The sequence below is a fragment of the Nycticebus coucang genome, chromosome 10, assembly GCF_027406575.1.
Source record: "Nycticebus coucang isolate mNycCou1 chromosome 10, mNycCou1.pri, whole genome shotgun sequence".
Taxonomy (NCBI): Eukaryota; Metazoa; Chordata; class Mammalia; order Primates; family Lorisidae; genus Nycticebus; species Nycticebus coucang.
Window position 1 is genome coordinate 119,609,159 of NC_069789.1, and position 14,416 is coordinate 119,623,574.

The 14,416-nt window shown below is 48.2% G+C and overlaps 1 protein-coding gene across 2 annotated transcripts in view; it reads left to right on the forward strand.

Moving 5' to 3' along the window:
• The first annotated feature begins 1,464 nt into the window (after positions 1 to 1,464).
• The window catches only part of OPA3 (outer mitochondrial membrane lipid metabolism regulator OPA3), a 59,998-nt gene continuing 47,046 nt past the window's right edge, over positions 1,465 to 14,416 (forward strand). For both annotated transcript variants that reach the window (XM_053607112.1, XM_053607113.1), the window contains exon 1: positions 1,465 to 1,660. In XM_053607112.1, coding sequence (XP_053463087.1) covers positions 1,519 to 1,660 — 142 coding nt within the window. In that variant the 5' untranslated portion in view covers positions 1,465 to 1,518. The remainder of the gene's footprint in view (positions 1,661 to 14,416) is intronic.

The window sequence follows — 14,416 nt, forward strand, 5'->3', positions numbered from 1 at the left end:
TGGGCCCCAGGCTAAGATCCTTAGGGATCAGGAGAAAGCCCTGGTCTGCAACTCAAGAAATCCCAATCTCTGAAATTTTAGGCAAATCCCTTTCATCCTCTGGCCTCATTCAGCCTGTCTGTAAAATAAGAGGGTTGGTCCCAAGTGGATTATGAACCTTAAATAGGGCCTGTTCTTTCACACTTTCAATCCAGAAGGGATCCCAGGAAGAGGTTGTTTTTACACAATCTTGACATTCTTAGAAATTTAGAGTATCTGGGTACACACACACATCAGCACCATCATTACAGGTGAAGAAACTTGGGTCCCTTGGTGACAGACATTTGACAAAGGACATTCAGAGAGTCAGAGTGGATGCCAAGGAAAACCCAGGGTCTCCTGACTTGTGTGTGTCTCCTGTGTATGTTTCCTCCTACACACCATTTCTCTGTCCCTCCATCTTCTGTTCTTCCCTTCTCCTAGAATCTCTCAATTACCCACTAGCACTCTCTCATCCAGGAATTTCTCTTAACCTCTTCCTAACATTGTTTATATGATTTTGTTCTCTGCTGGGTAAGGGAAGACAGTCTGGGACATGTCCTTAAACTCCTTCCTGAGCCAGCTCCCTGGGGATCCTACCCGCTAATGGAGGAAGTGGGGCTGCTTGAGAACGGGTATAGTCTTATTACCCAAGACGTTGGACAAGCAATCTTTGCAGGCTGAGGAACCTGTTTGCCAGCGCCCTGCCCCTCTCTGGGCCTCAGTCTCCTCATCTGGGGAAAGGGTTGGATTAGATGCTCCCAGTGGTGAAATGCACCCTTTCGCTGGAGTTAGCAACAACAATGCCGATACCCGTACAGCAAGCAGGGCTGTTTTACTGAGTGCTTACTACGCGACTGCACCATTCTAAGCACTTAACAGAGTTCACTCATTATACTTTACACTCAAGATTCGCGTGCAGGCCTCACAACAATCCAGTAAGGCAAATGTTATTACGATTCTCCTTTTGTAAGGTAGTCATGCTGAAGTCCAGAAAGGTTAAGTCACTCGTCTAATATTACCCAGCGAGTAAATGGCGGAGCTGGATTCCAGCCACGGTCGGAAATAACTACGTAGCCAGTTTCGTCTTATTCCCAGTGAGGGCGCTAACCTGCGAAGGAAGGTGTACCTGGGATTTATTAGACCTAATGAGGACTAAAAGCCTCCTCTGGCTAGGGAAGCCGAGTCGGTACGTGACATCACGAAGGAACAATGACATCAAACAACGCGGGCGTGGGAATCCATCCACACTCTCGCAAGCAGCCGTTTAACGGCACCGCCTCCTGACTGTCTCACTTCCGCGAATATTTGCATATTCGGCAACGGACATAGGGACGCCAGCTTCGACGCGGTGACGTCAGGGAATACCTCTGAAATCCCTCCCCCGAGCGCGCGTCCATCCGTACGCACGCACGGCCACGTGAGGCGGGGGAGGAGTGGCGAGATCAGAGGCGCCCCGCCCAGTTAGCAAGGTTGCGCGTGCCCCGTGCGACCGCCAAAATGGTGGTGGGCGCTTTCCCTATGGCGAAGCTGTTCTACTTGGGCATCAGGCAAGTCAGCAAGCCGCTTGCCAACCGCATTAAGGAGGCCGCCCGCCGAAGCGAGTTCTTCAAGACCTATATCTGCCTTCCGCCGGCTCAGCGTGAGTCTGACCCCAACCTTTCCTTTCTCCAACCCCTCTCAAGTGGTTGCTCAGGGGATGGACGTTTTGTACACGACCAATCACAGCCCGAACCGGCGAAGTCCTGTAGCCAATAAGGGAAGGTTCTTGGGAAAGTGGCATGCGGATAGACCAATGGGACGGAGCGTGGGTTCAGGGGCAGGGCAGGGCGCCTACGAGTGGATTTGGAATACCATCCAATAGAGGAAGAAAGCGCCTGGAGACTGACGTTCCGGCAAGCCAATAGTATAGCGGACGGGAGAAATTTAGGCGGTCTTTCCAGGAAAGTGAAGAACTGAGGGCAGGGCTGAGAGGCCAGGCAGGATCCTTTCCAGGCGGTTTTGTGGCAACTTCGCTTCCAAACTACACTATGCTTCAATTTCCCTCCTACCCTGGGCAGTGGCAGGTGCTTGTATATGTGCTTAAGTTTGCCTCAGTTTTACCCTGGGTAATAGACCTGAGTCAGGGGCATTGCTTGGGGATGAAGACTGGCTTCTGGGGGCGTGGCCTGGGAATCTATCAAAAAGGGAATTTTGACCGGAGTGCACATTTATCTGGATATTCATGAATGTACTCATAAACCGTTCATTCGCTAGATCAAGTGTTCAGGATTTTTGCTGGGCACTAGGAGAGATACATCAACCCAGAGTGGTCAGGGCGATGGGAGCTCTGGAGTTAAGAGGAGGTAGCTGACACAGTTGGCCCCCAGCAGTGGAGCTGCCCGAGCTGAGATCTGAAGGGCATACTGAATGCTCAAGATATCAGCTACTTTTTTTTTTTTTTTTTTTTTTTTTGGCCGGGGCTGGGTTTGAACCCACTACCTCCAGCATATGGGACCAGCGCCCTACTCCTTGAGCCACAGGCGCCGCCCTGATATCAGCTACTTTTAAAAGGTGATGTATGTTTTATACGCTTGTGGGAACATAAAATAAAGGAATTTAGTGTAATTTGCTGGATCAGGGAACCATCCATCCATCCATTACTTCATTTAGCTAGTATTTTGTGAACATCACTCTGTGCCAGGCTTGTGCTGGCAGTGCTGGTGAAACAGCTAACCACAATACCTCACAGTATTCATAGTCCAGGGGGACACACCGTTCCCCCAACAGTGACAACCCACAGTGGACAGAGTTAGGATGGGAGACCACTCTGGAGATTTGATCTGGTTGGGGTTCAAAGAGCATTTCGTGGTAGAGGAGACATCTAAACCGAGGGGCCTCTGGCTTGGTGTCTGCGGCTCAAACGGCTAAGGCGCCAGCCACATATACCTGAGCTGGCAGGTTCGAATCCAGCCCCAGCCCGCCAAACAATGAGGGCTGCAACCGAAAAATAGCCGGGCGTTGTGGCAGGCTCCTGTGGTCCCAGCTACTTGGGAGGCGGAGGCAAGAAAATCGCCTGAGCCCAGGAGTTGAAGGTTGCTGTGAGCTGTGATGCCACTGCACTCTACCCAGGGCTACAGCTCGAGGCTCTGTCTCCAAAAAATAAAATAAAAATAATAAAAAAAAATAAACTGGGGCCTCAAGTATGAGGAGAATCTCATCAGACAACGTGGGGTACCAGGAAGGTATAGAGGCAAAGGGAGGAACATGTACATCTTTTTACTTACCTCCTGTGACTTTCCATGCTTAAAGTTTGCTCTCCAGGGTTTATAATTCTTGGTCCTTTACTGTTTGATGGGGCCCAGGGTTGCAGATCTTAGACTGGAAAAATAGTAGATTTCAGTTACCAATGTGCTTTTGTGTGTGTGTTTGTGTGTTTGTGTGTGTGTGTGTGTGTGTGTGTGTGTGTGTGTGTGTGTAGACAGAGTCTCACTTTATGGACCTCAATAGAGTGCCGTGGCGTCAACAAAGCTCACAGCAACCTCCAGCTCCTGAGCTTAGGCAATTCTCTTGCCTCAGCCTCCTGAGTAGGCGCCCACCACAACACCCAACTATTTTTTTGTTGCAGTTTGGCTGGGGCCGGGTTTCAACCCGCCACCCTTGGTATATGGAGCCAGCTCCCTACCCACTAAGTCACAGGTGCCTCCCAGTTTATGGAAGGGAAAACTGCAGGCTTGAGGGCAGAAGTGAATTGCCCAGGTCACATACGGGGTTTGTGCCAGAGGCAGGACTTAGACTCTGGACTCCTAAACATAGTCTGTTTCCTGCCACTGCTGTTCTTCCAAACAAAGTGACATGTCTTAGCATTGTGCTTTAGAAAATAGCTTCTGGAGTCTGACTTACAGGGCTTTGAATCTTGGCCCCACCCCTTCCCAGGCTGATGATTTGGGGCAGGTCAAAATTTAACCCCTTTGAGCCTCAATTGCCTCTTCTGTACAATGGGTATTATATGTGTATAATAACAGCATGAATTGGGCTCTTACTCTGTGCCAGGCCATGTGTTCAGTACTTCCCATCCCTATGACATTAAATCCTCACAAATTATTGTGACATTGATACTGTCATTCCCATTTTGTGTTTAGACTATATATGAATTTAGACTGTAAATAATACTTATTTCGTTAAGATTAAATGGATATAAAATGATAAGTCAGTGCTTGGCAGTAAGCCATGGCTTTTGTGTAGACATTATGGATTCAAGAGAGGAAAAAGCAAAAACATTTTGCCCTCAGTTCTCATGGGGAAGCCAGATAAATAAATAGTTAAAATATAAAGTGTGTTAGATAACAGTAATTGCTCTGAAAAAATCAGGGATGCAGAGTAGGGAGTATTTGGAAGATGATTGTAAGTTAGTTAGTTTATTTATGTATTATTTATTTACTTATTTTGAGACAGAGACTCAAGCTGTTGCCCTGGGTAGAGTGCTGTAGTGTTACAGCTCATAGGAACCTCAAACTCTTGGGCTTAAGCGATTCTCTTGCCTCAGCCTCCCAAGTAGCTGGGGCTACAGGCACCTGCCACAAAGCCCAGCCATTTATTTATTTATTTACTTTTTGAGACAGTCTCACTTTATCACCCTCGGTACAGTGCCATGGCATCACAGCTCACAGCAACCACTTTTGCCTTAGCCTTCCAAGTAGCTGGGACTACAGGCGCCCGCCACAACGCCCAGCTATTTTTTGGTTGCAGTTTGGCCAGGGTTGGGTTTGAACCCGCCACCCTCGGCATATGGGGCGGGCACCCTACCCGCTGAGCCACAGGCGCCGCCCCCAAAGTAGCCACTTTGGAGCAGATTAGAGTGAGTGTGGGAAGGGACTGCACAGGGGGTAATACAGAGGGGTCACTGATGGCACAATCAGCCACAGAGTAGACACTCTTAGGTTTGGATCTTGGCACCACCACTTATTAGCTGTGTGACTTTGGGCAAGCAGCTTGACCTGAGTCTCCATTTCCATACCTAACCAAATGAGGGTAAAGGTAAAACTCATTTCCCAGGATTCTTATGAGGATACAGCAGGACAGTGGGTATCAGGGACATGTACCCGGTTGTTAGTATGTAGTACTGGCTGGGATTATACATACTCTCTTCTTATCATAGGTGGACATTACTGCCCAGTGGCTAAAAACTTTGCTTCTGGGTAAAGGCTTCCTGCACTCAGATACCTATTTTGCCATTTACTTGGTGTGTGTCCAGATCATTCTGCCTTTCTGTACTGCCTAACACTCACCTCACAGGTCTGAGGCACAGATACTTCTAGCACAGGGTCTGGCACATTCAAAGTTCAGTAAGTAGTGTGATCAGAAGCCCAGCCTCTGGAACTGGGTTGCCTGGGTATCTGTCCTAGCTCTGCTGCTTTCTGTGTGACGTGGGCAAGTTATTTAACCTCTTTGGGTCTCAGTTCTGTGATCTGTAGATTGGGTTATTACATGGACTCTGTGAGTCAATATCCATAAAAGAACAGATCCTGGGGCGGCGCCTGGGGCTCAAAGGAGTAGGGCGCAGGCCCCATATGCCAGAGGTGGCAGGTTCAAACCCAGCCCCGGCCAAAAACTGCAAAAAAAAAAAAAAAAAAATACAGAGCCTGGCCCTTAAGTGCAGTGTAAATGTTTGTATATAAAAATGTCAAGCACGGGCAGTGCCTGTGGCTCAGTGAGTAGGGCGCCGGCCCCATATACCTAGGGTGGCAGGTTCAAACCCAGCTCCGGCCAAACTGAGACAAAAAAACAGCCGGGCCTGTAGTCCCAGCTGCTCGGGAGGCTGAGGCAGGAGAATTGCGTAAGTCCAAGAGCTGGAGGTTGCTGTGAGTCCTGTGACGTCATGGCACTCTACGGAGGGCGGTAAAGTGAGACTCTGTCTCTACAAAAAAAAAAAAATGTCAAGCAGGCTGGGTGAGGTGGCTTAGACTTGTAATCCCAGCACTCTGGGAGGCCAAGGCGGGCAGATCACCTGAGCTCACAAGTTTAAGACCAGCCTGAGCAAGAGCAAGACCCCATCCCTAAAAATAACTGGGTGTTAGGTGACACCTGTGGCTCAAAGGAGTGGGGCACTGGCCCCATATACTGGAGGTGCTGGGTTCAAACCCAGCCCCGGCCAAAAAAACTGGGAAAACAAAACAAAACAAAACTGGGTGTTGTGGCCGGTGCCTGTAGTCCCAGCTACTCAGGAGACTGAGGCAAGAGAATTGCTTGAGCCCAAGAGTTTGAGGTTGTTGTGAGTTATGACACCTCAGCACTCTACTGGGACATCAAAGAGAATTCAAGCAATTCTCTTGCCTCAGCCTCCCGAATAGCTGGGACTATAGGCGCCCACCACAATCCCTGGTTATTTTTTGTTGTAGTTGTCATTGTTGTTTTAGCAGGCCTGGGCTGGGTTTGAACCTGCTAGCCTTGGTGTATGTGGCCGGCGCTGTAACCACTGAGTTACAGGCGCCGAGTTATTATCATCATCTTAATGCTAAGTCTTCTGGTGCTGTCCTTATTGTACACTTTTGGATTGCCTGTTGCAGCCGTAGCCAGTACTTCAAACCTCTCCACGGCCTGGGTCCATCATCCTCAGTCAGTCTTCATAGGCTTACCACAGGCAGAAGGGTCTTAGTTTTGGACTGAGTCATTCCTCACTAGCAATGGTGGCAGTGATTCTGTTGGTGTGATCAGGAGCTGGGATGGGAGCTATATCCCTAAGTCAAGAAAAGTGAGAAAGGTGGGGAGCAGGGCTCATGCCTGTAATCCTAGCACTCTGGGAGGCGGAGGCAAGTGGATTGTTTGAGCTTACAGGTTCCAGACCAACCTGAGCAAGAGTGAGACCCCAGCTCTAAAAATAGCTGGGTGTTGTGGAGGCTGGCTGTAGTCCCAGGTACTCAGGAGGCTGAGGCAAGAGAATTGCTTGAGCCCAAGAGTTTGAGGTTGCTGTGAGTTATGACGCTATGGCACTCTACTGAGGGCCACAAAGTGAGACTCTGTCTCAAAAAAAAAAAAAAAAGAAAAGCGAGAAAGTCAAACAGGGCAACATGGCTGAATTGAGTGCCTTCTACTACATAACATCTAATGCTTCATAAAATATTTAAAGCATCCTTTGAAATGAATGGTTATAGATTGCAAGGAAGAACCCTCCCAGAGCAAGGAGAAAGCAGGAGCAAAAAGCGAAGTAGAGAACTGAGCATTAAAGCTGCCCCATACTCAGGAGACATTTACAGATTCACCTGGCCTGGGGCTGGGGACTGTGCTGTGGGAAACTAAACTGGGTAGAAGTCCATCTTGTATAAAGCCAGGTCTCGGGCAAGATACCAGAGAACTAGAAAAAACCCACCCTGTGAAGGAGGGTTGATAAATCTTTCTCTGAGAATCTGCAGCTGCTGACAGTCCCTCATGTGGGTTTGGGTCCCAAATTAGACTTTTTGAAAGATTCTGGAAGTAAGAGGCTGGGAATGAACCCCTGGGGGTGTTTAGTTGTACCCCTGTGTGGCTAGCAAGGACAGGCATAAAACCTCCCTGGGGGAGTGCTCTCTGCCAAGGCCTTGGAGGGTTCCAGTACTTAGGGGCTCCCAGTAAAATTGTACTATACAAAGAAGCTGGCACCATGAACGAGAGTCAGCAGAAACAAAACATGGCAGGTTAAGACCGACAAATGTTGATTATAATAATTATCAGATGTGTTTTTGGCCAAAAACCACAAAAAATAAAATAAATAAATAAAAAGATAGCTAGGTGTTTTGGCGGGTGCCTGTAGTCTCAGCTATTGGGGAGGCTGAAGCAACAGAATGTCTTGAGCCCAAGAGTTTGAAGTTGCTGTGAGCTATGACGCCAAGGTGCTCAACCCCAGGGCGACTGAGTGAGACTCTGTCTCAAAAAAAAAAAAAAAATACATATATCCAGAGTGCATTTTCACGTGCACCAGTGTTTAAAAAAATCACTTTAGGGGTGGCGCCTGTGGCTCAGCAGGTAGGGCGCCTGACCCATATGCTGAGGGTGGCGGTTTCAAACCCAGCCCCGGCCAAACTGCAACAAAAAAATAGCCAAGCGTTGTGGCAGGCACCTGTAGTCCCAGCTACTTGGGAGGCTAAGTCAAGAGAATTGCCTAAGCCCAAGGATTTGGAGGTTTCTGTGAGCTGTGTGACGCCACGGCACTCTACCGAGGGCGATAAGGTAAGACTCTGTCTCTACAAAAAAAAAAAAAAAATCACTTTAGGCTCGGCACCTGTGGCTCAAGCGGCTAAGGCACCAGCCACATATACCTGAGTTGGTGGGTTCGAATCCAGCTTGGGCCTGCCAAACAATGATGGCTGCAACCAAAAAATAGCCAGGTGTTGTGGCAGGCGCCTGTAGTCCCAGCTACTTGGGAGGCAGAGGCAGGAGAATCACTTGAGCCCAGGAGGTGGAGGTTGTTGCGACCTGTGATGCCACAGCAGTCTACCCAGGATGACAGCTTGAGGCTCTGTCTCAAAAAAAATCACTTCACTGGAGTCTGTTTATAACCAGTGCCTTATCAGTTCTGTTATATGACAGCTAAGCTGCTGCTGCTGACCTCCAAGCTTTTTTATTATGTTCTTTTTTTATGTTTTTATTTTATTTTATTTTTAAGCAAACGTTTCTCTTGCCTGAGCCTCCCAAGTAGCTGGGACTACAGGTGCCTGCCACAACACCCAGCTATTTTTGTTGTTGTTGCAGTTGTCATTGTTGTTTTAGCTGGCCTGGGCTGGGTTTGAAACTGCCACCCTTGGTGCATGTAGCTGGCACCATAACCATTGTGCTATGATGGGTGCCAAGCCAAAAAGAAAACATTTTTGAGCATTCTCCCTTAGTGTGTGTCTATGTATATACATATATAAAATGATATAGTGGTTATATATCATGCTAACATATAATACTATGGGTGTATCATATGCATTTAAAAACATAAAAATTAAAATAAAAACAAAAATTAGAGAGATCCAATTAACATCTTTTTATTTTTGAAGTAAATTTTTAATTTTCTTTATTCACGTGCCTCCCGGGTATCTTCACTTTCACTAAAAATATTTTCTTGTATAGACATTCTTTTTTTTTGTAGAGACTGAGTCTCACTTTATCGCCCTTGGTAGTGTGCCGTGGTGTCACACAGCTCACAGCAACCTCCAACTCCTGGAGCTCAGGCGAGTCTCTTGCCTCAGCCTCCCAAATAGCTGGGACTACAGTCGTTCGCTACAACGCCCCACTATCTTTTTGTTGGAGTAAGGCTGGGGCCGGGTTTGAACCCGCCGTTCTCGGTATATGGGGCTGGCGCCCTACTCACTGAGCCACAGGCACTGCCCTATACAGACATTCTTTTTTTTTTTTTTTGTAGAGACAGAGTCTCACTTTATAGCCCTCGGTAGAGTGCCATGGCCTCACACAGCTCACAGCAACCTCCAACTCCTGGGCTTAAGCGATTCTCTTGCCTCAGTCTCCCGAGTAGCTGGGACTACAGGCGCCCGCCACAACGCCCGGCTATTTTTTGGTTGCAGTTTGGCTGGGGCTGGGTTTGAACCCGCCCCCCTCGGTATATGGGGCCGGTGCCTTACTGACTGAGCCACAGGCGCCGCCTTATACAGACATTCTTAAACAAACTTGGAAAGTGTTGGTGTAAATCTCTGTTGAGAGTCTAGTGTTCACATTCTTCCCCACCAAATTCCCAGGCTGAATCTCCGTGGGCCCAGCTTGGGTCACATCCCGATCTCTGCACCAGGGATGTAAGGTGCTCTAACTGGCTGGCTGACTGGTGGGACTAACTCTTCCAGAATCCCTTGGCGGTAACCATACCTAAAATATGAAGAGCTATGGAAGAAATGTGTTCTTGCCTGGGTGCTCATAGTCCCACCCTTCATTATGCAAAGGTAATTGTTGCAAATTTGCTCACTGTTAAATCTTCGGTCTCTGATTTCTGTGGAGTCTTTGGAAGAAACCCCTATTAAGAGAACTGGTTGATTTGCAACCTGAGAATATCCCAGGGAACCTGCTTGCCCAGCCGGCAAGCAGTATGCTGCATGGACAGGAGAGGGCGCCTGTGCCAGCCTTTTATTTTTTATTTATTTATTTATTTATTTATTTGTAGAGACAGAGTTTCACTTTATTGCCCTCGGTAGAGTGCCATGGCATCACACAGCTCACAGCAACCTCCAACTCCTGGGCTTAGGTGATTCTCCTGCCTCAGCCTCCCGAGTAGCTGGGACTATAGGCGCCCGCCACAATGCCCGGCTATTTTTTTGTTGTTGTTGCAGTTTGGCCGGGGCTGGGTTTGAACCCGCCATCCTCGGCATATGGGGCCGGCGCCGCCCGTGCCAGCCTTTTAGTGACTGGGTCCAGCTCCCTGGCGGTGGCACTTGCCTGCTGAAAGAGCTCCATAGGCCGTTTATAGTTGCCCTGGTATATTTCTGGATCAGTTTGTGCTCATCTGAAATTAATTGAAAACACAGCCAGTAAAATCTTAAACCTTAAATCGAAACGGTGTTTATTGTCAGCTTTGCAGTAAGCCCTGAGGAAGGAAGCTTTGCAGTTGGTGTGATGTGTCAGTGGTGTAATTAAGAACCTAAGGACTTTTTGGGTCTTTGCTATCTTTGTGTTTAGGTAGTTCTCCTCAAGACCTCCAAAAGGTTCGGCGGCACCTGTGGCTCAGTGAGTAGGGCGCCGGCCCCATATACCCTGGGTGGTGGGTTCGAACCCAGGCCAAACTGCAACAAAAAACTAGCCAGGCGTTGTGGCAAGAGAATCGCTTAAGCCCAAGAGCTGGAGGTTGCTATGAGCTGTGACACCATGGCACTCTACCAAGGGCGACAAAATAAGATTCTGTCTCTTAAAAAAAAAAAAAAAAAAAAAAAACCTCCAAAAGACTGCTGGAGCTCTAAGCACTGTGTCTTTATACTTCCAAAAGGAGGAGGTTTGTGTGTGTGGCCAGGTGCAGTGGCTCACGATTGTAATCCCAGCACTTGGGAGGCCGAGGCAGGTGTATTGCCTGAGCTCACAAGTTTGAGACCCCATTTAAAAAATAGCCAGGCATGGTGGTGGGTGCCTGTACTCCCAGCTACTTGGGAGGCTGAGGCAAGAGGATGGCTTGAACCCAAGAGTTTGAGGTTGCTGTGAGCTAAGACAGCGGGCACTCTACTCAGGGTAACCAAAAAAAAAAAAAACACAAAGGGGCGGCACCTGTAGCTCAGTGGGTAGGGCGCCAGCCACATACACCAAGGCTGGCAGGTTCAAACCCGGCCCGGGCTTGCTAAAACAACAGTGACAACTGCAACAAAAAATAGCCGGGCATTGTAGCGGGCACCTGTAGTCTCAGCTACTTGGGAGGCTGAGGCAAGAGAATCGCTCAAGCCCAAGAGTTTGAGGTTGCTGTGAGCTGTGATGCCACCGCACTCTACCACGGGCAACATAGTGAGACGGTGTCTCAAAAAAAACCCTCCAAAACAAAAAACTAACACCTCCAGGGACTGGCAAACAGGGCAGGGACTGACTTTAAGCTTTGTTTATCTTGAATAGCATTTTATTAACTGATAATACCAGCCTTTCATTTAATGTGCTTTCTACTATCTCAACACATGATCTTTTCATTTATTAAACAGAATTTTTTTTTTGTAGAGACGGAGTCTCACTTTATGGCCCTCGGTAGAGTGCCATGGCATCACACAGCTTCACAGCAACCTCCATGGCCTCACACAGCTCACAGCAACCTCCAACTCCTGGGCTTAAGCGATTCTCTTGCCTCAGCCTCCCGAGTAGCTGGGACTACAGGCGCCCGCCACAACGCCCAGCTATTTTTTGGTTGCAGATCAGCCGGGGCCGGGTTTGAAGCCGCCACCCTCAGTATATGGGGCTGGCGCCTTACCGACTGAGCCACAGGCGCGGCCCTAAACAGAATTTTTTTTTTTTTTGTTAGAGCAGTGTCTCTCCATGTTTTTCAGGCTAGTCTCATCCTCCCAGCCTCAGGTGATCCTCTCACCTCAGCCTCCCAAAGTGCTATGATTATGGGTGTGAGCCCTCAACAGATGATCTTTTTTTTTTTTTTTTGTAGAGACAGAGTTTCACTTTATTGCCCTGGGTAGAGTGCCGTGGCATCACACAGCTCACAGCAACCTCCAACTCTTGGGCTTAGGTGATTCTCCTGCCTCAGCCTCCCGAGCAGCTGGGACTACAGGCGCCCGCCACAACGCCCGGCTATTTTTTGTTGCAGTTTGCCCGGGGCTGGGTCAGAACCCGCTCCCCTCGGTATATGGGGCCAGCGCCCTGCTCACTGAGTCACAGGCGCCGCCCCTCAACAGATGATCTTAACCACCTCATTAGGGAGTTTATGACTGTCCTGGTTTTATGAGTGAGTAAATACCTCAGAGAGAGAAGCAAGTTCCCTGAGGCAACAGAGGATAAGAAATCAAATCCCACTGGCTCTCAAACTCTTTTTCTTATGTTTAAATACTACAATTTGATTTTTTTTTTTTTTTTAAGACAAGAGCCTCAAACTGTTGCCCTGGATAGAGTGCTGTGGCATCATAGCTCACAGCAATCTCCAACTCCTGGGCTCAAGAGATTCTCCTGCCTCCGCCTCCTCAGCAGCTGGGACTACAGGCACCCACCACAATGCCTGGCTATTTTTTGGTTGTAGCTGTCATTGTTTGGCGGGACCGGGCTGGATTCGAAAACGCCAGCTCCTATGTACGTGGCTGGTGCCTTAGCCACTTGAGCCACAGGTGCCAAGCCTATTTGATTTTTTTTTTTTTTTTTGTAGAGACAGAGTCTCACTTTACCACCCTCAGTAGAGGGCCATGATATCACAGGACTCACAGCAACCTCTAGCTCTTGGGCTTGCGCGATTCTCTTGCCTCAGCCTCCCGAGTAGCTGGGACTACAGATGCCCGCCACAACACCCAGCTAGTTTTTGGTTGCAGTTTGGCTGGGTCTGGGTTTGAACCCGCCACCCTCAGTATATGGGGCTGGCGCCCTACTCACTGAGCCGCAGGCACCGCCCTGATTTTTTTTTTTTAATACTCTTTACTGAGATCAATATCTAAATGATACAATGTACAGTTCTTTTTTTTTTTTTTTAAGAGTCAGAGTCTCACTTTGTCGCCCTTGGTAGAGTGATATGGCATCACAGCTCACAGCAACTTGGACTTAGGCGATTCTCTTGCCTCAGCCTTCCGAGTAGCTGGGACAGGCGCCGCCACAACGCCTGGGTATTTTTTGTTGCAGTTTGGCTGGGGCTGGGTTTGAACCCACCACCCTTGGTATATGGGGCCAGCACCCTACTCACTGAGCCACAGGCACCACCCACAATGTACAGTTCTAAAGTATACAGTTCAGGGCGGCACCTGTGGCTCAAAGGGGTAGGGCACCGGCCCTATATGCCAGAGGTGGTGGGTTCAAACCCAGCCCCGGCCAAAAAAAACCTGCAAAAATAAATAAATAAATAAAGTGTACAGTTCAACAAGGATTTGAGCCTGCCACCTCCAGGATATGGGGCCAGCACCCTACTCCTTTGAGCCACAGGCACCGCCCTCAATGAGGATTATTAAATGCATGTACTCGTGAACAAGTGTCCAAGGTATAAAACATTATCATCACGGGGGGGAGGAAAAGGAGAAAGAGGGACGGAGGGAGGGGGGTGGGGCCTTGGTGTGTGTCACACTCTATGGGGGCAAGACATGATTGCAAAAGGGACTTTACCTAACAATTGCAATCAGTGTAACCTGGCTTATTGTACCCTCAATGAATCCCCAACAATAAAAAAAAAAAAAAAAACATTATCATCACTCCAGAAAGTTCCCTCCTCCCCTACTCTGTCCAGCCCCTACCTTACCTGGCTTTTCTCACTATTGATTAATTCTGCCTGTTGTTAAATTTCACATAAATTGACTCACACAGTCTGACTTTTACGTCTAGCTTTTGTTCACATGGTGTTTTTGAGATATTTGTTGTTGCATATGTCAGTAGTCACTTCCTAATGATGGACATTTGGGTTGTTTGCAGATTTGGGGTTATTACAAGTAAAGCTACTGTGAAAGTTTGTCTATAGGCCTTTATATAGACATTTTCATTTTTCTTGGGAGATCTAAGAGTGAAAGTGGGCTTGGCCACCCGTAGGTCAGTAATCAAATACATCAGGGCTGGCGGGTTTGAACCCAGCCCTGCCCTGCTATATAACAATGACAACTACAACAATAACAACTACAAAATAGCGGGATGTTGTGGTGGGCACCTGTAGTCCCAGCTACTTGGGAAGCTGAGGCAAGAGAATCACTTAAATCTAAGACTTTGAAGTTGCTGTGAGCTGTGATGCTACAGCACTCTACCGAGGGCGACATAGCGAGACTCTGTCTCAAAATAAAACAAAAACAGTGAAACCAACTATGCATTT